General features: G+C 42.7%; 1 protein-coding gene across 1 annotated transcript in view; it reads right to left on the bottom strand.

The window, feature by feature from the left end:
* Positions 1 to 585: 585 nt before the first annotated feature.
* IP6K3 (inositol hexakisphosphate kinase 3) overlaps positions 586 to 26,315 on the bottom strand; it is a gene marked incomplete at both ends in the record, with an annotated part of 401,291 nt that continues 375,561 nt past the window's right edge. The window contains 4 exon segments of the mRNA XM_082246392.1: positions 586 to 732; positions 734 to 749; positions 751 to 929; positions 931 to 1,047. Coding sequence (XP_082102518.1) covers positions 586 to 732; positions 734 to 749; positions 751 to 929; positions 931 to 1,047 — 459 coding nt within the window.

Here is a 26,315-nt window from a genome sequence, read left to right as displayed (position 1 = left end):
TGCAATCTTAAAATAAAAATTGTGAACTCAATATTCTATAAACTTTTAATCTATACAATATGTCTTGAAGACTACTATAGACTAAAAGTTAGATTTTTTACTATCATGTAACATCCTTTTTGTGGAACAAACTTTATTTTTTCTTTCATTAAAGTTAGTTTAGTATAAAACATTGACACCATCTAGATATATACAGTAATGTAGCACCTGCAAAGTAGGTGCTTGGCAAAAGTATAGTGGGCCTGGCGTCAAGACAGCGCTGAAAGTCATTTTTTCTGCAAAGTGTCCCATTTGTACCTAGTTGAGCCAGAGAAGTACCCCACTCATTCCCTTCTCCCATCCCCATTATCAAATAAACAAAACAAACCAAAGATGCCGGAATGGTCATTGTCTCCAATCTCACACTTGGGTATTCAGTTTAAATGGGCTGAAGGTATCACCGGTAACAATGGCAGACCCACATCAGGCCCAATGCCTGGACAACCTGCTACAGTAACATACATAAAACGGAAATACACATTTTTTTACTGTGCATACAATCATAATTGTTGTGTCTCAACATAATTTATATGACTAGTGTGCTGTTCACGTACGTTTTTCATTTGAATTCTTTCTAATGTCACAAAATATTTTCCCAAGATTTTCAAGACCAAAAATATATCTCTGATCTGATCCTTCATACTCTGTTAAACTGTTTCCTGATTGTGTAAATGTTGTATGAGCAAAAGACAAACATTCTTACATCCACCATGGCTGCTCTCTTGAAACCTTGACAATATGTTTAGGTTGGGAACGCATTTATCATCTGTTTCTTCTCCTACATAGACTATAAGAAGCGAACTGGAATAAAATCTGTAGGAACCTTGACATTCTAACACTAACTTAAGGGACATTAATTGAAAAATGATGGGATCCAGTAGGTCAGTATGTCAAATGATGTCCATTGTGAAGATACCTGTAAAGGGTTTGACATAAACCTTCAGGAGATAGCTTCCTTCCATAATATGTATCTTTGCAGAGGAATTGTCCACTGTCTTTTTGATAGACCTGGAATACGTAAAAGTAAGTTTTTATTAAACATTTAACATTTTCCTCTTCATGTATTCCTTATTACATAGTTTTTTATGCTGAAGAAAAAGAACACTTTGAACAGTTTCGATTAAAAAAATTCTAACCAAGAAAGAGAAAGAAACCCCACCTGTCTAACAGTTAAAGTGTTTGTTACCTAAAAAAAAACCCACCAAAAAAACAGATCCTGTTCTCTTAAAGCATGAATAACAACACAGTGCTTGTGCTGTGTAATTTCGTCCTTTATTTTACCTAAAAAACCTGGCTGATCCTGCCTGGCTATAACCTCCCCCCTGTAAACTGACTACAGTTTATCATGGCTGCTGAACCCTGACACCGTGGTTAGCCTCTGTCACCCGAATCTCTGATCTGTCCTTCTCTGTCCTCCTCTCCCCCCCCTTCCCGCTTGTATGCTCTGTGTCAGTGCGCATCCCCTCCCCTCCTGCTGCCATGATACCTACAATAAAAACATCCCATCCCCTCTGTAACCGAACGTTATGTGCCCTTGTGTCTGTGTTATATAAAAGATATGCCGATCTGTACCTATATTGGAGCGTCTCCCGATGCTGACATGACTCCTCGTCTCTCTCCTCTTTCCTCCCCGACTCCTCCTCAGCAGAAGTGCTGGGTCCCACTCTCTCAGCTGGAGAAAGGAGGGAGTCACGTGAGCGCTGGGAGATGCTCTGATATAGGTACGGATTGGCAGCTTTTTATATAACACAGACACAGGGGCACATAATGCTATGTTAAAGAAGGGATAGGATGTTTTTATTGTGTTGACTTAACAACCACTTTGACGCCTGACTAGGTAAAAATATACATTTTCAACTGCAGGAACAGAAGTCGATCATTTCCCCAGATAAACATCTTCCTAACATACCTGTATGGGTATCATTTTGTCTTAGCAATGCATCAAGCTCTAATTCCATTAACTATTTTTCAATTTCCAGTGTCTAAATCCACTGAAAGATCTGTTCATATTGATGATTTTTCAGAGCAATGCAAACAATATGACACCGTTCATTGGTGGCTAGTACATAGTTACATAGTTACATAGTTGGTGAGGTTGAATAAAGACAATAGTCCATCCAGTTCAACCTGTGTAGGTGTGTGGCTGTAATCATCTCACATACCCTTGAATGTTCTGATCCTTGAGATGTACGTCTAACAGTCTTTTGAAAGCCACCATACTACCCGCAGAAACCACCTCTTGTGGTAGAGAATTCCACAATCTTGTAGCCCTAACAGTAAAGAACCCCCCACGCTGCCTGAGATTAAACCGCTTCTCCTCTAATCGCATTGTATGCCCCCGAGTCCTCATGCAATCCCTTCGACTGAACAGCTTTTTTTCTAAGCTGAGATCCCCATTGAGATATTTAAAAATTGCTATCATGTCCCCCCTCAAGCGTCTCTTCTTCAGGGGGAATAAATCAAGCGTTTGCAGACGCTCTTCATAGTCAAGGTCCTCCAATCCCCTAATCAGTTTAGTTGTCCTTCTCCCTTCTCTGGACTCTCTCCAGCTCCAACACATCCCTCCTGAGGACTGGCGACCAGAACTGGACAGAATACTCCAGATGCGGTCGGACCAGAGTTTTATAGAGTGGAAGGATTATAGTCTTATCTCTGGAATACATACCTTTCTTTATGCATGCTAATATTCTGCTAGCCTTGGCAGCTGCCGCTTGACATTGCATGCTGTTGCTTAGTCTATCATCAACCAAGACTCTCAGATCTTTCTCCATTTTTGATTCCCCCAAGGGTTCCCCTCCTAATGTGTATTGTGCTTTTATGTTTCTAGTCCCCAAGTGCAAAACCTTACACTTCTCCACATTAAACCTCATTTGCCATGTCGTTGCCCACTCCGTTATTTTGTCCAGGTCATTCTGTAGGATATCTGCTTCATGCTGTGCAGTTATTGCCCTGCCCAATTTTGTGTCATCTGCAAAAACTGATATCGAACTACTGACCCCGACCTCAATGCTGTTTATGAATAAATTGAACAAGGTTGGTCCCAGGACTGAGCCTTGGGGGACCCTGCTTATTACCTCAGAGTATGCGCTGTTTATTACCACCCTTTGGACACGCCCTTTTAGCCAGTTCCGTATCCAAGAGCAAACCCTGCTGTCGATACCTGCAGGTATCGACAGCAGGGTTTGCTCTTGGATACGGAACTGGCTAAAAGGGCAGGTCCAAAGGGTGGTAATAAACAGCGCTTATGGGGAACTGTATCAAACGCCTTAGCGAAATCTAGGTACACCACATCCACTGGTCTGCCTCTATCTAGCTCACAGCTCACCTTCTCGTAGAATGTTAAGAGATTGGTTTGACAAGAACGCCCATTTGTAAACCCGTGCTGGTTACTGCTGATTATGCTATTGTCTTTAGCAAACTCTACGATATAGTCCCTTATCATCCCCTCCAGAAGTTTACATACTACTGATGTCAGACTGACAGGCCTATAATTTCCCGGTATATGCCTCTGACCCTTTTTGAATATCGGAATCACATTTGCCTTCCTCCACTCCCCTGGTACATCTCCTGTCCTAATACTGTCAGCAAAGATCAGGAACAGTGGTCTGGATATAACCTTACTGAGTTCCTTGAGTACTCTCGGATGTACGCCATCCGGGCCTGGTGATTTGTTTGTGTTAAGTTTATCCAGCCTTTCCCTGATTTCACCCTCTGTTAGCCATAGTGGCAAGTCCTGTGTATTACTACTAACCATACAGTCATGGTTAGTGTACCCCTCCTTTTCCTGTGTAAATACTAACGAGAAAAAAGCATTCAGCACGGTTGCTTTTTTAGTGTCCTCTGTAACCATCCTCCCATCATCGTTAATTATGTGTGCAATATGCTCTGCCCTAGTTTTTTTGCTGTTGATATATTTAAAGAACTTCTTTGGGTTTTTTTTTACTATCCTCCGCTATTTGTCTCTCAAAGTCTATTTTAGCCATCTTGATTTCGTGTTTACACTTCTTATTTGCCTCCTTGTATTGGTCGAAAGCCAATACTGTGCCCTCTAATTTATATTTCCTGAAGGCCAATTTTTTTCCCCTAATAAGTTTTTTTATGCTACTGTTTAGCCAGCCAGGTTTGGCTTGGTCTCTTCTAAATTTATTTCCCGTAGGAATGCACTGCAAGATGCATTTGCTTAATATGTTCCTAAAGCATTCCCATTTCTCCTCTGTGGTCAGTGATCCCAAGGTTTGGTCCCAGTTAACCCTTTCCATCAATGAGTACAGTTTTGGAAAGTTTGCCCTTCTGAAGTTAAGAGTTCTTATGTTCCCCACTTGCCTTGCTATATTGTTATTTACGCTAAATGTGATCATCCTGTGATCGCTAGAGCCCAGGTAGTCCTGGACTTCTACCTCCGAGATTATGTCTGGATCATTAGTGATCAATAGATCCAGGATTGCGTTTTCTCTAGTAGGAGAATCCACCAGCTGTGACATGTAATTATCCTGTAAGGTTTCCATGAATAGACGGGCCTTATGTGAGTGTGTAGTCCCCTCTCCCCAGTCAATGTCGGGATAATTGAAGTCCCCCAATATGATGACTGATCCTAGCTTTGCCACTTTACCCAAAATTGCTAAGAATTTCAGCTCAATCTCCTCCCCTTGTTTAGGTGGCCTATAGCACACCCCACAATTACTTTTCCCTTTTCTCCTTCCCTGTGGAGTTCTACCCATACGGATTCTAACTCCATACTCATCCCTTCCGTAATGTCACTCCTCTCAATCACCTTTACATTATTCTTGACGTAGAGACAAACCCCTCCCCCTCTTTTTCCTACCCTGTCCTTCCGGTACACTGAATACCCTTGGATATTTGCCAGCTAGTCGTGTGAGGGGTCGAACCAAGTCTCCGTTATTCCCACAAGGTCTATGTCCTCCTCATGTACTAACATTTCCAACTCATCCATTTTATTAGCTAGGCTCCTGGCATTAGCATATACCCCTCTTAGTTTTACGGAAGTTAAACGTGATTGGTGGTTATGTTTATTCCTGTTTGGTCTGCGGTTCTCCCGCACAGACCTACCGATTGACATTGTGGACCTACTGTCGCTGCTGACCCTACAACTGTCTTCAGTCCTTTGCTCCCTCCTAACTGACTCTACTTCTGAGCCCTCCCCCGTCTCCTAGTTTAAAAGCTCCTCCAACTTGGTGGCCATCCTTCTCCCCAAAAGAGCTGTACCGCCCCCATTAAGGTGCAGCCCATCCTTACTAAAGAGCCGGTAGCAGACTGAGAAGTCAGCCCAGTTCTCCAGGAACCCAAACCCCTCCTTCCTACACCAATTCCTCAGCCACTTGTTAAGTTCCCTAATCTCCTTCTGCCTCTCCTGTGTGGCTTGAGGTACAGGCAGTATTTCAGAGAAAACCACCTTGGAGGTCCTTTTCCTCAATCTATTACCTAAGTCCTTGAAATCGTTCTTTAGGATCCTCCACCTACCTTTAATTTTGTCATTAGTGCCCACATGCACCATGACCGCTGGGTCATCCCCAGCCCCGCACAATAATCTGTCTGCCAGATCTGCGATGTGCCGGTAAACAACAAACTGTAAAAAAGATCTTGTTAACCGAACAGATTGCCCTCTCTGTCCTCTTGATAATTGAGTCCCCAACTACCACAGCCTTTCTAACCTTACCTGAGTTACGGCCCCCCTTCTTCCTGGAGCCGCCCCTCCCCTGGCAGCTGGGGGAGGGCGCCAGCTCCAGCTCTGCCACCCCTGAATTGATATCCCTCTCAACCTGCAACTCGGCAAATATGTTAGGGTGTACCAACTCAGGACTGGCCTCCCTGACACTCCTCCCACTAACATTCCTAACAGTCACCCAGCTGCGTACCTCTGCCGCTTGCGTCTCCTCTATTCCTCCCTCCTCTATGCTGGCCCCTGCCAGCGCCTGATGGGTAATGTCCAAGCTCCTTTCCAGGTTGTAGATGCGACGCAGTCTTGCCACTGTGTTCTCTAGATCCACGATGTGGGCTTCCAGAGCAACAAGTTGCTCACATCTTGCACAGCAGTATTCGTCCTCGATTGGTTCATCAAGGAACTCATACATGGCGCAAGAAGTGCACTGAGTGGCATCCGCAATCCTGTCGGACATCATTTCCCACTACTCTATGGGGATAATGTTAACGACCTGCTCTTCCTTACCTACACTACCACTTACTCCCCTGGTACTAAACCTGGGGTACTCACCAGTCGCTAATATACTAACCAGTCACTAAGATACTTACCAGTCGCAAAGATACCAACAGACGCAAAGATACTCACCAGTCGCAAGATACTCCCAGTCGCAAGATACTCACCAGTCGCAAAGATACTCACCAGTTGCAAGATACTCACCAGTCGCAAAGATACTCACCAGTCGCAAGGATACTCACCAGTCACAAGATACTTACCAGTCGCAAAGAATCTCACCAGTCGCAAGATACTCACCAGTATCGGTCGCAGAGCACCGTCGGTCAGTCACAGAGCACCATCGGTCAGTCACAGAGCACCGTCGGTCGGTCGCAGAGCACCGTCTGTCGGTCACAGAGCAGTCTGTCAGTCGCAGAGCAGTCTGTCAGTCGCAGAGCAGTCTGTCAGACGCAGAGCAGTCTGTCAGTCGCTGGCGGTCGCAAGCAAGGTCAGTCAGTCACAGATCACTATGTGGTCAGTCGGTCACAGATCCCTATGTGGTCAGTCAGTCACAGGTCCCAAAGCACAGTCACACAGCTGCAGAGATACTCACCAGTCGCCGCTCCTCCTCTCCTGCTTCCGGGAACACTCACCTCCTCAATACTGTGCGGTGTCTGTCCTCTGCCGCAGCCGCCGCTCCGCCACTCCGCCGTCCTCCGCCGCTCTCAGTCCCGGTCCCGCCGCTCTCTGTCCCGGTCCCGCAGCCGCCGCTCTCTGTCCCTGTCCTCTGCACCCGCACCCGTGCCGGCTTCTGGTGACCTAGTGCGGCTCCCCCGCACGTGTCACCCGCGGCTCTCCTCCACACTCTCCATGCTCTCCTCCACACAGCTCTCCTCGCTGCTCGCAGTTGCTGCTGCTTGCTCCTCCTACTCTGCTTCTGGACGGATCAAGGCAGTTCCAGGCAGTTCCAAGTAGGTAGATACCTCAGCAGTAGCTACAGTGGTGATAGAAAGTTTGCACACCCCAGGTAAAAATTTGTATTAATGTGCATAAAGAAGCCAAGGAAAGATGGAAAAATCTCCAAAAGGCATCAAATTATAGATTAGACATTCTTGTAATATGTCAACAAAAGTTAGATTTTATTTCCATCATTGACACTTTCAAAATTACAGAAAACAAAAAAATGGCGTCTGCAAAAGTTTGGGCACCCTGCAGAATTGATAGCATGCACTGCCCCCTTTGCAAGGCTGAGACCTGCCAGTGTCATGGATTGTTCTCAATCATCGTCTGGGAAGACCAGGTGATGTCAATCTCAAAGGTTTTAAATGCCCAGACTCGTCTGACCTAGCCCCAACAATCAGCACCATGGGATCTTCTAAGCAGTTGTCTAGAAAACTGAAACTGAAAATAGTTGATGCTCACAAAGCTGGAGAAGGCTATAAGAAGACAGGAAAGCGTTTTCAGATGTCAATATCCTCTGTTCGGAATGTAATTAAGAAATGGCAGTCATCAGGAACAGTGGAAGTTAAAGCAAGATCTGGAAGACCAAGAAAAATATCAGACAGAACAGCTTGCAGGATTGTGAGAAAAACAATTCAAAACCCACGTTTGACTGCACGATCCCTCCAATACAGATCTGGCAGACACTGGAGTTGTGGTACACTATTCCACTATAAAGAGGTACTTGGGGGGCGTGGCCAAGAGTGGCATGTGAGCAGACGTGTCTCACAGAGCTCCCGCCGGTATCCGTCCAAACTTATCCTCTTCCCGGTCTCACAGCCCGGTTACCCTGCAGCCACCGATACCCGATAGCCTCGCGGACGTCCGGCAGTCTTTACCTGTCTGTTTACCGGGTGATGCGGCGCTGCAAACAGCGGGAGGAAGCCGCAATGCTAGGAATCCAAGAAGCCGCCATGCTGAGTCTATCACAGAAGTCCATCAAAGGAGACAAGCCTGCGAGTTCCAGCAAAGTCAGTAAGCCGCCTAAATCCACCTCCAAGGTGCAACGTGACAGGCGTTATTTTACACAGAAATCCCCCATTCCAGCGGGGAAGGAGGTGAGTGCGGGGGCGGTGCATGAATTGGGCCTAGTGGAGCCCTCAGTACAGGGAGGGAGCGAGCCCATGGACACCACTATTTATTTATTTTTTTTTCAAATTTAACTTTATTGAAATATCAAAGAAAACACAGTATACAAAATGCGTATAAACAGAGGTAGAGCACATCAGCAGAAACCACGGTAAAGTGCATTCATTAAGTATAAATGTCAGGGAACTGAGAGATTCATTATATATACGAATGCAAGACATAGAGGTTAAAGAGTCTAAGTACAGGGCATCACTGCAGTATGGTAGCGAAAAGCAGCAGAAGAGGCAGAGGAGCGCGTGTACTGAAAGTGAGAACCAATGGATTTATACGCTTAAGGTGGGGTGAGGTGGAGTAGCTGTGTGTGTAAAGAGGGGATATGAGGCAAGGGGGGTGAAAGATGGGTAAGAAAATAGGGAAAGAGAAGTGGGAATGGAGCATGGAAGAAGAAGAGGCCAGGAGGGGGCGAATGTGAAGGGAAGGGGGGTGGCGGGTAGCGGTGAAAAAGAGACACCGCTATTTATGCTACAGCAGTGGGGGTGCAGGATGGGGACCCCGAGAACACTCAGCAGCCAACCCAAGCTGATATATTTCGGGCAATCCAAAAGTGCAATGCTTCTGTGGATAATTTACAGGCCCAATTTGGTAACTTGACTGAAGCAGTGACCTTGATCCGTCAGGATCTGCAGAAGGTCAGCAAACGCACAACTGCGGCTGAAAGCAGGATAAGTGATTTGGAAGATCAGATACATCCTTTAACCAAGGATTTTCAGGACACTGCTCGGTTGATTAGGGATCTGGAAGCAAGGGCTGAAGACATAGAGAATCGCCATCGGCGAAATAATGTCAGGATTGTGGGTCTCCCAGAAAAGGTGGAGGGCAGGGACCCCACGGGGTTCATTGAACTTTGGTTGACTGACATCTTTGGTAAAAATGTTTTTTCCCCTCTATATGCAGTTGAGAGGGCTCACAGGGTCCCCTCTCACCCCCTGCAATCGGGCCGCCCCCCGCGTACTATGCTTGCACATCTCCTTAACTACAATGTTAAAGAGACTGTATTGCGTGTCGCAAGAGAACGCCGTGATGTGCAATATAATGGATTAAGAGTTTCATTTTATCCAGACTTCTCGGCAGAGGTCCAAAGGAGTAGAGCGAAGTTCTCTGCAGTTAAACAACGCTTGAGGCAAATGCAGGTAATATATGCCATGCTATATCCAGTTAAACTGAGGATTACTGCAGGGGTCCAGATTTACTTTTTTGAAAACCCTACATAGGCCTCCACCTGGATTGACCGTAATGACCATCTCTTGTGCCCTCGTCCACCTCCACCTGAGGGTGATGGTTGAAGTAGGCATATCTACAACTGTGGACTAAAAGGCAGGCTGAAGTGGTGAATTCTTATTTTTTTTTACATGTACCGCTGTGGAACCATGACAGGAACTTTTACTTATTTTTTCTATTTTTTTGAGCTCAGGGGATCTGACCATCTGTGGACCTTTGGTTCAATTCATTATTTTCATTTTTCATATAGACTATTATTTAACATTTGATATGCAACTGCTGGATTTGGTAGTTAGGAAAAATGAGGTGCAGCTTGTGCTGGAGAATTCTCCATTCTTGATTGCTTTGGTGCTGGGTGGATTGGGCCCTGTGATCAAGGGCTTACTTTGCAGCCCAGGGCACATTCCCCCTAGCACATTTGAAGATATTCGTTTTAGGTTATGTTTATTGGTCCTGATGGCCATTACAGTTGTGAGTCTGACCGAGGCCCGCCTCAGATATTTTCCATGCATAGATGGATATACTCCCTTTTATTATATACCTTGCAATTTAATGGTGACAGGATGGGACCTGTATTTCAGGCCCCATTTTTTCACTGCAATGCTTGCATTCCAGCCACCATGACATCATTACCAGTGGTATCATGGAATGTAAGAGGTTTGAATGACCCGCTTAAATGCACAATGGTTTCCTCTGTGCTCCGGAGGCATCTACCGGCCATTTCTTCACTACAAGAGACTCATCTAACTGTGGACACTTTGCTTGGGTAGGGTGGGAATATCACTCTACACATACCTCCTATTCTAGGGGGGGCAGTGTGTTGATCCACAGATCCCTGGATTATCAGGAACACCACTCTAAGGTGGATAGGGAAGGGAGATATGTTTTTTTATATTGTAAACTATACACTGTGCATTGCATAGTGACTTTCATCTATGTGCCACCACCTTTCCATAGTGGAATCCTTCGGGAACTGGTGGCATATTTGATGAAACATCCTGAAGTCCCGTTGTATATCATTGGGGACTTTAAATGTGTATGTGACGACAATTTAGATAGACACTCTGTTGCGGCGGGGGCGGGGGCACAGGCCGTACGATCTTGGCTAAAATTGCTGAGGAGATGGGATGGGTAGATCCTTGGCGACTTCGGTATCCGACCGAAAAGGCATTTTCATGCTTTTCCAAAACCTATATGTCGATTTCCCATATTGACCTGTGCCTTTGCTCCACGGATGCGTTTAGATATGTCTACAATATCAGATATGGACTGAGGAGTGTGTCAGATCACTCCCCACTCATCTTGTACTTAGAGGTGCGACCTAGTGCCACTTTGCAGAGGGCACCATGGAAACTGCATGCTCTTTGGCTAAATCTGTTCCCGGCCCATGATAAAGTGAGAACTAAGCTTCAGCAGTACTGGCAAGTGAATATAGGAGAGGGTGATTTGGGTATTAGGTGGGAGGCCTTTAAGGCGTATATGAGGGGCCTATTTATAACTGAGGTTCAGTCCATTAAACTAAATACAGCCGTGCAGGGGGTTCAGGCGGAGCAATTAGTTGGTCGCCTGGAGGCTCGGTTTATTGCTGACCCCTCGGAGATCAATCGTGATAGCTGGGTAGCGGCGCAGGAGGCTCTCCTGCGTATTAACACTGCTGGGGCAGAAAGGAAGCAAATTTTTAAACGGCAGGCGTTTTATGAGGAAGGGGAGTGTACAGGCCGCCTTTTAGCTAAAATTGCCCATTCTAATCAGTCCTCTCCCCCTATAGGTGCTCTAAAGGGGAGCGGGATGAGGGTGGTCAGCACCCCAGATGCCGTTATGGAAGTTCTAGTATCATACTATTCTACATTGTATCAGTCAAGACAGGCCCACTCGGAGATGGACCTGCTGGAATTTGTGGAGGCCAATTTATTGGTGTCCCTCCCAGAGTTGGAGAGGGAACTTTTAGATGCCCCCCTGACTTTAGAGGAGTTGCAACATGCCACCTCTTTATTTCCTAACACTAAGGCCACGGGTGAGGATGGAATCCCGATCGAAGTTTATAACATATATTCAGAGGAGACATTACCATATCCCCTGGAGGTTTTTCAGGAGGCGAAACAGACCATGCAACTGCCTCCCTCAATGCATAAAGCTAATATTATCCTCCTTTTAAAACCAGGTAACGACAAGCTGGACCCGGGATCATATAGACCTATATCACTGTTGCAAAGTGACATTAAAATATTAGCGAAAGTGAATAAGGTGATTGCCTCCATTGTCCACTCGGATCAGGCTGGGTTTATGCCCCAGAAGTCTACCTCGATTAATCTTCGCAGACTTTATTTGAACCTGCAATCTCCGGTGGACAATGGCGGCGATCATGCATTACTGTCTTTGGATACACAAAAAGCATTTGACAGCATGGAGTGGGACTATTTGTGGGTTGTCATGCGTAGATTTGGGTTTGGGGAAGAATATATCTCCTGGGTTCAACTTTTGTACTATTTACCGGAGGCAGCTATTAGGGAAAATGGGCGCGTGTCCTCCCCATTCTCATTATATAGGGGCACTAGGCAGGGATGCCCTCTATCCCCGCTATTATTTGCGGTGGCTATTGAGCCTCTTGCCGCCCTTATTAGAAACAACAAGAAGATAGTGGGTTTTAAATAAGGTATGGTGGAGGAAAAGATTCTGCTTTATGCAGATGACACCATGCTGTTATTAGGAGACATGTCCCAGTCCTTGGTGGAGGCGATGTCAGTTATTACGGACTTTGGCTCTTACTCTGGCCTCTTGATTAACTGGACGAAGTCCTCATTGATGTGTATTGATGAGTCACCGGTTGGCAGGTCCCGTGTCAGAGGAGTTTCGATATTTGGGTATACAGATGACTCCTAAATTGCTAGATTTTGTAGGCCTTAATGTGACCCCCTTGTTGGTTACATTTGGAGAAAAAGTTAGGGTTTGGTCCCGGCTTCGCATGTTCTTAGCAGGCCGGGCCAACCTAATCGAAATGATCCTTATGCCACAGCTGTTATATGTATTTCATAATTCCCCGGTGGTTATACCTCTGAGAGTATTTCGTATTATTAATTCTATTTTTAGGTCCCTTCTATGGCTGTCTAAGAACCCTAGGATCAAGCTGGAGTATCTCCAGCGACTGAAAGATCTTGGGGGGCTGGCACTCCCAAATCCATGGCTTTGTTATTTGGCATCTCAGTTGCAGCATATAGCCAGGTCCATGGGATGTGGGAGGGGGGGAGTCCGCTGCCCTATTTATGACCCATACAGTGGGCCCAGGTGGGTTGGCTGCTCTTCTGGAATGCCAAATCTTCAGCAAATCTAATAAACTCTTTCTTACGTATGGGAATCCAGAGAATATGGAACAAAGCCCGACAGTTTTAACAGGTGGTAGGGTTTACTAGTTTCAGCCCAATTTGGAACAATTCTAGGTATTCTGAATTGGCCAAGGTGCCCCACGGGGCTAGGTGGCAGTCGCATGGTGTTACCCTCCTGAAACAAATCATTTGCAATGGCACCCTCAGGTCCTTTGATGACCTGAGGGAATCATATCACCTACCAATATATATGAAGTTTTACTATTTGCAGCTTAGGCACGCAGTTAGAGCCCAGGGAGGGGTGGATATATGGGTGCAGTCCCCCACCCCTGTCTTTCACTTTATGTCAGAAGTGGACTCTCTTAAAGGGTTTATATCACACTGCTACTCATTGTTACTGGGTTCCCTTCTAGATCAACACCCTTTACGTATGATTGCCGCTTGGGTGTGGGATGTTGGATCTTTTGAGGAAGAGCAGTGGGGGGAAGCTTTGCAGGCGGTACAGGCGAGTTCTTTGAATGTCTTTACCACAAAATTCAGCGTTTGATCTTTGCAAATGAACATAAAGACAAGCCTGATGCATTTTGGAAACAAGTTCTGTGGACCGATGAGGTTAAAATTGAACTTTTTGGCCGGAATGAGCAAAGGTACGTTTGGAGAAGATGCTAATGGGTTTGGTTCCCAAGACCCTGTTAGTAGGTTTTAGCCTTCATCCCTTGGAGATTGATATGGGTGGTTTTGGTACCTCAGGCCAATGGTTTGGGACTTTATGGGCTAGTATAGAGTCGGATTTAATCAAGTAATGTTTTATTCAAGAAAAGATATAGAAAATAAATAAATAACAATTGCATATGTACAATAATCACATAAGGTGTGGGTTAAAGACCCATTGGTGATTAGTGAGAAGTAAGAAGGAGAGGGTGACATGTGTAATAGGTGACAATTGGTATTCCCCCCTATTCTTCACGCTTGCATGGCGTGAGGTCTGTAGGGAGAGATATCCTTAGTTCCTACACGTTTCGGCTTGCGCCTTTGTCAAGGAATTTTATCACCGTATCTGCAAGTATATGGTATATAGTTAGAATATTGTGCTGCCAATGGAAAGCTTTCATTGGTAGCCAATAGAATACATACTTTTGAGAGAGTTGCTGCCATAAAAAACTTTATATACTTAATACTATTATTATAAAACCATCAGACAAGGGGGGCAACGTGGTAGTCCTAGACGTGGAACACTATAAACAAATCTGCCAAAAAATCCTTGAAAATAAAAAATGCTATAAACCCATCTCTCCATTAATGATCAAAACATACAATCAAAAATTCTACAAATTGGTGGACCAAGCATTCCACGAACAAACGATATCACAAAACCTCTGGGAGTTCATTAGAACTAAACATCCCAGAACCCCCACCTTTTATTCACTGCCCAAAGTGCATAAAAATCCAACGGACCCCCCCGGACGACCTATAATTTCAGGAAACGGCAACATCACGGAAAAAATCAGCCAAGTCATAGACAATTACCTCAGACCCCACGTCACCCAGTTGGCTTCTCACACCAAGGACACAGTTCATTTATTACAGATTTTGGAAGGACTAACTATACCTAAAGACGCAATTCTCATGACCATTGACGTAGAGTCCCTTTATAATAACATTCCACACTCCAAAGGGCTTAAAGCAGTAGAAAAAACATTAAACCAACATAGCAAACATGACAAAAAATTGAATAACTTTATTCTTACGATGTTGGATTTTATACTAAATCATAACACCTTTTCATTTAACGGTACATACTATGTACAAACCTGTGGAGTTGCAATGGGAACTAGTTGTGCACCCTCATATGCAAATATATATATGGGGGAATGGGAACAAGAATTTCTGACATCGGAAGATAACACAGAATTTACTGAGAATATAATGATTTGGCAGAGATATCTGGACGATATCCTGATAATATGGAATGGACCGGAAAATCTCATTGAAGGATGCCTAACTAAAATGAACCAAAATAATCACAATATGTACTTTACTATGACATCCAGTACAACAAAAGTCGCATTCCTGGAAACCTATATTTATAAGGATCCAGAAGGCACCACTATACTCCATGCTACCAGCTTCCACCCGGAACCACTAAAACAATCCATACCATACAGTCAATTCCTTAGATTAAAAAGGAATTGTACTACCCAAGAGGAATACCAAAAAGAAGCAGATGCCCTGACCAACAGGCTCCGCGAAAGGGGATATACCAAGACATGTCTCAGGAAAGCTTTCAATAAAGCCCAAAAAAAGGACAGACAAGACCTCATCTTCAAAAAAACGAACCAACAGGACCAGAAGACTAACCAACAACCAACAAGAATCATAATGAGATTCTCGAATAAACACCAAAAAATTCGCAACATCCTGCAGAAAAATTGGATGATCCTCAGAGAAGACCCATCCATCAAGGATTTGATCACGGAAGAACCCCTAATCACATATAGGAAGACCACCTCCTTACAGCAAACGCTAGTGCACAGCGAGTTCAAACCTAGGAAAGACCCATGCAGGACCAAGGGGACATTCCCCTGTGGATCCTGCGCACAATGTGCAGTTATTCATAAATCTACAATCAAAATCTTACCACCCCAAAGCATTTTGCTAACTGCAAGACCAAGGGTGTGGTCTACCTCATGGAATGTGAGTGTGGGGGGTTCTATGTTGGTAAGACCCGCCAGGAATTTGGCCTTCGAGTCAACCAACATATGAACACGATGTCCATGGGGAACTTCCATCTCCCACTGGGCCGCCATGTTACCAACAATCATAAGTACAAAATGCCCAAAGTCAACTTCTCTATCTTAGACAGAGTCCATATCCCCCCCCCGTGGTGGGGACTGGAACAAACTGTTACTCCAGATAGAAATGCGCTGGATTAAGAAATTGAATGCTACTCAGCCACCAGGACTAAATGAGAATGCAAGCTATCGCCCCTTCCTAGAAGGATTTATCTCGGGTAAAACAGACTGAAAACCTCTCCAAAAATTAGCTGTATCAAGTATAGTCCATCCTGCCCCCTTCTCTCCCCTCTCCCTTCCCTTGTCCCCTCCCCAAAAACACCCAAAACACCCCCCCTCCCCTTCACCCATTTATTTACATTTATTTTCTTTTATTTATTTTTTTTATATATATTTTTCCTTTTTTTTATAATTAATTTTTTTCTTTTATTCATTTATTTTCTTTTTCTGTATTTATTTACTTATTTATTATAATCCTCTTTTATCTTTATACAATATTCTTGGATAATTTGCCAACTATCCCCATCCCGGGGAAACTCCCATCCATGTCCTCCAAGCCACCATTGATATCCTAAACTCTGTGTATGCATCTATTGGAATTGCTGTTTAACATAAATATATGTATTTAAATATTATAACCTACTATACACATGCATGTACTCAATGCTTATAAATAATTTCTACTCTGAAAATCATCGGACATAACTGCCTGAAAACCACAATCCTTGCTCCTTTAAAAAACTCCACACCCGGCACAGGGGTCCCTGGCTTTCTACAAATCCAGGGACTGAATGAACGGATGGATGAATAGACCTATCCCTAGGATCCATAGCAAGATCTCCTCTCTAACACTGTGTCGGCGGCCGCTCACTATACAATCCCCTATGAGCTGACAAGCTGCGCACGCACCGCGCCCGATACCCGGAAGTCAGCCACGTTACGTCATGCACTCTACTGCGCATGCGCGGGCACTATATAAAGGCCGGGAATTGTAACAGGGCGCCACTTCCCTCTAGCCTGAGGGAACGATAGGACGTCAGGACTCTGCCGCTCTGCAAAAACTACCAACCTTGAATGAACACAGGACCCGCTACTAAACAGTAAGTAAACCACAATGCCAATTATGCATTGATGGTTTCCTTCCAAGTTATCACTGGAAAGTAAAAGCACCATACATTCTTTTTATCACTAAATAGGAAACAATTCCAATGTGAACACCACCCGGTGGCCAAAAAGCAACACTACACGTAGACCTTTTCAGTACAATGTAAGTTTTGACCAGGTTCTCTATGCATGAGATATTACATAATAGAATGATGATCCTCCTCTAAATGGACCTCCCTTTCCGTCCTAATAGAATAACAGGACCAGGATGGAGGATTACCCCACCGCTTGTACTTTCAAGCGCCACATTAGCTGTAAGTACTTTCAACTTGAAATCTCCCTACATATATACATATATATCATGACTACTCACCCTATTCACAATCTATGCTTCAGAGACCAGTGCCCACATCCAATTTCTGTGTGGAGAAACAAGGACCAAGGACAAAGTTTTTTATGGCAGCAACTCTCTCAAAAGTATGTATTCTATTGGCTACCAATGAAAGCTTTCCATTGGCAGCACACTATTCTAACTATATACCATATACTTGCAGATACGGTGATAAAATTCCTTGACAAAGGAGCAAGCCGAAACGCGTAGGAACTAAGGATATCTCTCCCTACAGACCTCACGCCATGCAAGCGTGAAGAATAGGGGGGAATACCAATTGTCACCTATTACACATGTCACCCTCTCCTTCTTACTTCTCACTAATCACCAATGGGTCTTTAACCCACACCTTATGTGATTATTGTACATATGCAATTGTTATTTATTTATTTTCTATATCTTTTCTTGAATAAAACATTACTTGATTAAATCCGACTCTATACTAGCCCATAAAGTCCCAAACCATTGGCCTGAGGTACCAAAACCACCCATATCAACGTTTGGAGAAGAAGGGGCACAAAATTTAATGAAAAGAACCTCTGTCCAACTTTTAAGCATGGGGGTGGATCAATCATGCTTTGGGGTTGTATTGCAGCCAGTGGCACAGGGAACATCTCACGAGTAGAAGGAAAAATGGATTCAATAAAATGTCAGCAAATTTTGGATGATAACTTGATGCCATCTGGGAAAAAGCTGAAGTTAAAGAGAGGATGGCTTCTACAAATGGATAATGATCCTAAACACACCTCGAAATCCACGGGAGATTACATCAAGAGGCGTAAACTGAAGGCTTTGCCATGGCCTTCACAATCTCCTGATCTCAACAAAATTGAAAATCTATGGATAGACCTTAAAAGAGCAGTGCGTGACAGAAAGCCCAGAAATCTCAAAGAACTGGAAGGCTTTTGTAAGGAAGAATGGGCAAAGATACCTCAAACAAGAATTGAAAGACTCTTGGCTATCTAGAAAAAGCGTTTACAAGCTGTGATACTTGCCAAAGGGGACAGTACAAGATATTAACTCTGCAGGGAGCCCAATCTTTTGCAGACACCATTTTTTTGTTTTCTGTTATTTTGAAAGTGTAAATGATGGAAATAAAATCTAACTTTTGTTGACATGTTATAAGAATGTCTAATCTGCAATTTTATGCCTTTTGGAGATTTTTCCATCTTTCCTTGGCTTCTTTATGCACATTAATACACATTTTTACCTGGGGTGCCCAAACTTTTGATCACCACTGTAAGATAAGTGACATAACTAATTCACTGAGAATAATAAATTATAAAATTATTTCTGTGTACTGGTAGAAAAATTCAAATATCACTTAGATGACCAAACAATGCATCTGAATAAGCATGCTGCAGTAACAAAAAATTTTGTTAATTCATAACTAGTGCTTAGTAGGGATGATCGAACTTTTGAAAAATTGGGTTCGGCCAGAACATCCGAACTACCCGAAAGTTCGGCCCGGATTTCAGAACCCCATTGAAATCAATGGACCCGAACTTCGGTAATCAAAAAACACCATTTTAAATGCCCCGAAAAGGTGCCTAGGGTTCTGGGTCATGCCCCAGGGACTATTAATCACACAAAAAGTTCTTAAAAATTGTCATTTTTGAAAAAAAAGCCAATTATTGAAAAAATTAAAAAAAAAAAAGAGAGATTTGATTTTGACTTTGGATTTAGTATCTGGGGGGTCTACAAAGTGTACCTGTGAAGTTTCAGCTCTGTAGCATGTCCAAAACCATAAAAAAATATTGTTTGTATTTTGTCACTTAGAACACAGGCAGTTGGCTTCTCGCTTTTCAAACCGGTTTAATAGCAGGTGTTTTTTTGGGCATTTTTTTGGGTTCTTTTGAGGCAGGAAAAACATCTGAACTTGTGTATACATGTATATATACCACTATACACAAGTTCAGATGTTTTGCCTGCCTCTAAAGAACCCAAAAAAATGCCCAAAAAACGCCTGCTACTAAACCAGCAAGGTGTGAAAGGAGCGAAGCCATATTCCAGATCTATAATTGCACTAATACAAATGATCTTTTTTTTTATGGTTCTGGACATGCTACAGAGCTGAAACTTCACAGGTACACTTTTTAGACCCCCCAGACACAAAATCACACAAAAAAAGTTCTTACAAATTGTCATTTTTGATAGTTTTTTGATAGAGAGCCAATTATTGGAAAAAAAAAAAAATCTTTGGATTTAGTATCTGGGGGGTCTAAAAAGTGTACCTGTGAAGTTTCAGCTCTGTAGCATGTCCAGAACCATAACAAAAAAAAGATTGTTTGTATTAGTGCAATTATAGATCTGTAATATGGCTTCGCTCCTTTCACACCTTGCCGGTTTAGTAGCAAGCGTTTTTTTGGGCATTTTTTGGGTTCTTTGGAGTCAGGAAAAACATCTGAACTTGTGTATAGTGGTATATATACCACTATACACAAGTTCAGATGTTTTGCCTGCCTCCAAAGAACCCAAAAAAATGCCAAAAAAAACGCTAGCGTCAAAAAATAAAAACCGCCCAGGTGTGTTGTTGCAGCCATTTTTTGGGGGTTTTTGGAGGCAGGCAAAACATCTGAACTTGTGTACACACACATACTTATATGTATTTTATACTTAGACATATATAGGTGTTATAGGAGCGTAACTATATTAGTGTAAATGATTTCATTAGCGCAAGCATATATTTCTGCTACTATCTGTAAAATTCTGGTACCTTCGGTACCCTTATAGGTCATTTCCTTCTTCATATTGCGTCCCACCTTTTCAGCTAGGTGGAACGCATATACCTTTAAGCCGCATGACGTCATCACTAAGCGCCGCTCTGAGCGGCTATTTCAATCGCCGGCTTCTCTCTCACAAATTGTTCGTTCAAACCGCATGGTATACAGCCTTGTCTTACGCTGCCGGAGCCTCCAGCTATTGCCATACCTGGATAGACCGGAACCTCGCTATTGATCCCGTATCTCGCTACCCGATCATTCACTCATTACCGGACCCTTCAGCTTACTAATCTAACTAGTGATAAGTACCCCACAGGGGATTCCTTCCTATCAAACTTACACTATCTACTTCTGCATACTAAGGACTGTTACTATCTATGCATTACTATTTCTATCATCTGCACTGTTACATATAAACGGTGGGGGGTACTGCGCTTCTGGGTAAGTGAATAATATTGAATAATAAATAAATAAATAAACTAAAACTGGTGTATGTGACTAACACAGTGTATACACATGGGAACTAAACCATATACATAAAATTCATAATCATAGTGAACAAGGGTAAACAGACAATAACCTAAAAATCACTTAATGTGTTCATCATTCTTTAGTGATAAATAAAGTGCTCAGGTGCATATATAAGTGTCCTCTGTGCTTCACAGAAAAATAAATTGCGGTCTGGGTGTAAATAAAGTCCAAAGACTAAAAAAATAATTGTGCAAGTGAATAAATATAAGTCCACAGGTGCTACTCCTTCACCAACCACCGTGCTATAAAAAATGGGGTGCTTCTCCTTCCCCTCAGGGTGTCCAAGCCTCTCACCTTAAAGACTAAGGGTAAAAGCCTTAATAGTCATCCAGGGGGCTCCTCTCCAGTTTTATGCCGTACTCCACTAGTGTCAGATATCTGGGCTACTGCAGATGATAAGACTCCCTCTCCCTCTCCAGATTCTCCACAGTTCCAATGGCTCTCAAAACAGAATGCTCAAAATAGTGCAGTATGTCTGGATAATGGGTTCTTTATTAAAAATAGCTTTAAAAATACTCACATTTGTTGAGTATATACAGCGCAAATACAAGGGATAGCGTCGGAGTGGGATCGCAGTCCTCACTTCCGCGATGTGCGTCACTTCCGGTCCGAACGTCCCTACGCGTTACGCCACTTCCGCGTCACGTGGCTTCTTCAGGCTGACCCCTGAAGAAGCCACGTGACGCGGAAGTGGCGTAACGCGTAGGGACGTTCGGACCGGAAGTGACGCACATCGCGGAAGTGAGGACTGTGATCCCACTCCGACGCTATCCCTTGTATTTGCGCTGTATATACTCAACAAATGTGAGTATTTTTAAAGCTATTTTTAATAAAGAACCCATTATCCAGACATACTGCACTATTTTGAGCATTCTGTTTTGAGAGCCATTGGAACTGTGGAGAATCTGGAGAGGGAGAGGGAGTCTTATCATCTGCAGTAGCCCAGATATCTGACACTAGTGGAGTACGGCATAAAACTGGAGAGGAGCCCCCTGGATGACTATTAAGGCTTTTACCCTTAGTCTTTAAGGTGAGAGGCTTGGACACCCTGAGGGGAAGGAGAAGCACCCCATTTTTTATAGCACGGTGGTTGGTGAAGGAGTAGCACCTGTGGACTTATATTTATTCACTTGCACAATTATTTTTTTAGTCTTTGGACTTTATTTACACCCAGACCGCGATTTATTTTTCTGTGAAGCACAGAGGACATTTATATATGCACCTGAGCACTTTATTTATCACTAAAGAATGATGAACACATTAAGTGATTTTTAGGTTATTGTCTGTTTACCCTTGTTCACTATGATTATGAATTTTATGTATATGGTTTAGTTCCCATGTGTATACACTGTGTTAGTCACATACACCAGTTTTAGTTTATTTATTTATTTATTATTCAATATTATTCACTTACCCAGAAGCGCAGTACCCCCCACCGTTTATATATCTCACACTGTATGGTCACCAGTTCCGGTACTAGCAGCATCTGGGGTCTCCATTTTATCCCTTATCACCCTAGTTTAGACAGCGCCGGACTCATTCTACTATACGATGCACTGTTACATAGATTGCTAGCTCTTGAGTCTACTACTTTCCTGAACATTACTATTGAGTACTCATCATTGCTATCACAACTCACGCCTGTCCTTTCAGCACATCACCTCTATACTATCATATACAACCTATCACTCCAGGAACATCTTATTGAGTGTTTGTATATTGTATGCTGAAGCAGGCTGGCCACAATGATGAGTCTGGAGAGTTGGACATGGTGATTCAACACATCTCTGCACGACTACTGAGTGGAGATTCTGCAGCTGCAAATCCAACTCTCTAAACAAACGCTAGAGCGTTACACTATCACACCTATATATGTCTAGGTGTGCATATACATATAAGTATGTGTGTATATATACCCGTATACACAAGTTCAGATGTTTAGCCTGCCTCCAAGAACCCCAAAAAAATGCCTGCAACAACACACCTGGGCGTTTTTTTTTTTTTTACGCTAGGGTTTTTTTGGGCATTTTTTTGGGTTCTTTGGAGGCAGGCAAACATCTGAACTTGTGTATAGTGGTATATATACACCACTATACACAAGTTCAGATGTTTTTCCTGACTCCAAAAAACCCCAAAAAATGCCCAAAAAAACGCTTGCTACTAAACTGGCAATGTGTGAAAAGCGAGAAGCCAACTGCCTGTGTTCTAAGTGACAAAATACAAACAATCTTTTTTTTATGGTTCTGGACATGCTACAGAGCTGAAAATTCACAGGTACACTTTTTAGACCCCCCCAGATACTAAATTCAAAGACATTTTTTTTTGTTTTGTTTTTTTTTGTTTTTTTTTTTATTTTTTCAATAATTGGCTCTATCAAAAATCTATCAAAAATGACAATTTTTAAGAACTTTTTTTTTGTGTGATTTTGTGTCTGGGGGGTCTAAAAGGTGTACCTGTGAAGTTTCAGCTCTGTAGCATGTCCAGAACCCCAAAAAAAAGATCATATAGGTGTAAAAGGGGGTCCCACCATCCCTGCTCTACTGAAAAATTATCTTTTTTTCTGGTTCTGGACATGCTACAGAGCTGAAACTTCACAGGTACACTTTTTAGACCCCCCAGATACTAAATCCAAAGAAATTTTTATTTATTTTTTTAATTTTTTCAATAATTGGCTCTCTATCAAAAATCTATCAAAAATGACAATTTTTAAGAACTTTTTTTGTGTGATTTTGTGTCTGGGGGGGGGGGGGGGGGGCTAAAAAGTGTACCTGTGAAGTTTCAGCTCTGTAGCATGTCCATAACCATAAAAAAAAGATCATTTGTATTAGTGCAATTATAGATCTGGAATATGGCTTCGCCTTTCACAACTTGCCGGTTTAGTAGCAGGCGTTTTTTTGGGCATTTTTTGGGTTCTTTAGAGGCAGGCAAAACATCTGAACTTGTGTATAATGGTATATATACCACTATACACAAGTTCAGATGTTTTGCCTGCCTCCAAAGAACCCAAAAAAATGCCCAAAAAAACGCTAGCGTCAAAAAAAAAAACGCCCAGGTGTGTTGTTGCAGGCATTTTTTGGGGGTTTTTGGAGGCAGGCAAAACATCTGAACTTGTGTACACACACATACTTATATGTATTTTATACTTAGACATATATACGGTAGGTGTTATAGGAGCGTAACTATATTAGTGTAAATGATTTCATTAGCGCAAGCATATATTTCTGCTACTATCACAACTATATATGTCTAGGTGTGTATATACATATAAGTATGTGTGTATATATACCCGTATACACAAGTTCAGATGTTTAGCCTGCCTCCAAAAACCCCCAAAAAATGCCTGCAACAACACACCTGGGCGTTTTTTTTTTTTTAGATGCTAGCGTTTTTTTGGGCATTTTTGTGGGTTCTTTGGAGGCAGGCAAAACATCTGAACTTGTGTATAGTGGTATATATACCACTATACACAAGTTCAGATGTTTTTCCTGACTCCAAAGAACCCAAAAAATGCCCAAAAAACGCTTGCTACTAAACCGGCAATGTGTGAAAAGCGAGAAGCCAACTGCCTGTGTTCTAAGTGACAAAATACAAACAATCTTTTTTTTATGGTTCTGGACATGCTACAGAGCTGAAACTTCACATGTTTTAGACCCCCCAGATACTAAATCCAAAGAATTTTTTTTTTTTTTTTAATTTTTTCAATTATTGGCTCTCTATCAAAAATCTATCAAAAATGACAATTTTTAAGAACATTTTTTGTGTGATTTAGTGTCTGGGGGGGTCTAAAAAGTGTACCTGTGAAGTTTCAACTCTGTAGCGTGTGCAGAACCATAAAAAAAGATCATTTGTATTAGTGCAATTATAGATCTGGAATATGGCTTCGCTCCTTTCACAACTTGCCGGTTTAGTAGCAGGCGTTTTTTTGGGCATTTTTTTGGGTTCTTTAGAGGCAGGCAAAACATCTGAACTTGTGTATAGTGGTATATATACCCGTATACACAAGTTCAGATGTTTAGCCTGCCTCCAAAAACCCCCAAAAAATGCCTGCAACAGCACACCTGGGCGTTTTTTTTTTTTGACACTAGCATTTTTTTGGGTTCTTTGGAGGCAGGCAAAACATCTGAACTTGTGTATAGTGGTGTATATACACACATACTTATATGTATATACACACCTACACATATATAGGTGTGATAGGAGCAGAAATATATTGCTGTTAATTATTTCATTAGCGCAAGTAGTTTTTTCTGCTCCTTTCACACCTATATATGTCTAGGTGTATATATACAGACATGGGTGTGTATATATACCCCATATACACATGTTCAGATGTCATGTCTGACTCCAAACATGTCCTCAAAAAAGCACTAGCAACGCCTGCAGCATAAAGAATGCTGACTGGTGAGAAGCCATATCCCTGAAGTGAAAGTGACTTGAGAGAAACTAGCTTTTCTCTATTGCGGTCACACTGCTATGGAAGGGTTTGGTCACCCTGCCATAGCAGTCACTGTCAGTTCACCCTACACTACACTACGGTCCCCTTACACTTAACACTTTCCCTACAGAAACTGAATAAATTAAAGCTAACTAAAGTGTAAAAGAGCACTCTAACTACACTAGCTATCCCTTTCCTCACACTAAAAATTGCTAAATGACACTTTGTAACAGAAGTAACAGAACAGCATTCCACTCTCTTCCATGTCCCGTATAAGAATGCTAGGAATTTGGCGGGGGCTATCTTATATACTGGGGGGCGTATTCACTAATGATTGGTCTATGGACCCCCTAGTCACTCCAATCACATTCCTAGCATTCTCCTGCCCCCTCAATTGGCTTTTGCTAATGGTTCTGGTCCAATCACGGGCTTTTAAAGCCCATTTCCTGAACCATTGCATTTTGGTCGGTTCTGCTTGCCGAATTCCGAACTTTTTGGGCAAAAAGTTCTAAATTCGGCCGAACCTCGAACACCCAATGTTCGGGCCGAACCGATGGTCGACCTGAACCATTCTATCATCACTACTCGTAACCTTTTGGGATAAAGGTTTTACATAAACCAAAAAGACTGGTCATTGCAAGCACCAATGTCAGTGTTAAATGCTTTCTCTCTACCCTCTAACTACTATATCTGCAACCAATGTAAAGGATTGCAGCGCCTACATATACTTAAAATAATTGGAAGGTGGACTCCTATAGAAAATTTATTTCAACTCACTATATCTGCAAGACAGCTTGTTCTGCTGAACAACAACAGACTTACTGGCTGGATCAGCAGGTGAAAATTAAGGAAATAAAACCTCAAATATAAAATAATGCAGCCATCACTTCTAAGATTGTTAAGCTGCAATAGAATAAGTGTTTGCTTTTGGGTTTAATACCAATTTAAGTTGGGAAATTGTGTGATATTTACCTTGACTAGGGTATAAAAGATGCATTGCTCTCCCAACTGCTTGACCACCACTCCTCCACTAACTATAACCACATGAGACTGAGGATGGAGTACAATGGCCATAGCAGCCTTTTATTAACCAATTATATTAACTTATAAACATATCAACATATAAACATATGCAACATATGAACATCCGGTACATTCTGCCAAAAATAGGAATCACAAGGTCCTTGTAGGCATCAATTACTCGTGGATGGGTCCCTTCCAGTATACGTATTCTCTATACTCAAAAAACCCATAGCAGGACCTTGTACCCCATCATAGGAGTAACAAGGTCCTTGTGGGCATCGACTGCTTGTACCTGCGTGACCACTGAAACTTTTTTAGGCCTCTGGCTGCAACAAACACAAACTCGGAGACAAAAAACTACACACAGGTACATACCAACCATAATAATGGGAGTCGTAGACATTCACAGGATACAGAAGTAAGTGTCGGCCATTCCAGGC

This window comes from Pelophylax lessonae, assembly GCF_965119305.1.
Source record: "Pelophylax lessonae genome assembly, chromosome: 2".
Taxonomy (NCBI): domain Eukaryota; kingdom Metazoa; phylum Chordata; class Amphibia; order Anura; family Ranidae; genus Pelophylax; species Pelophylax lessonae.
The sequence above is the reverse complement of the archived record's forward strand: the minus strand, read 5'-3'. Positions and strand labels throughout refer to the sequence as shown.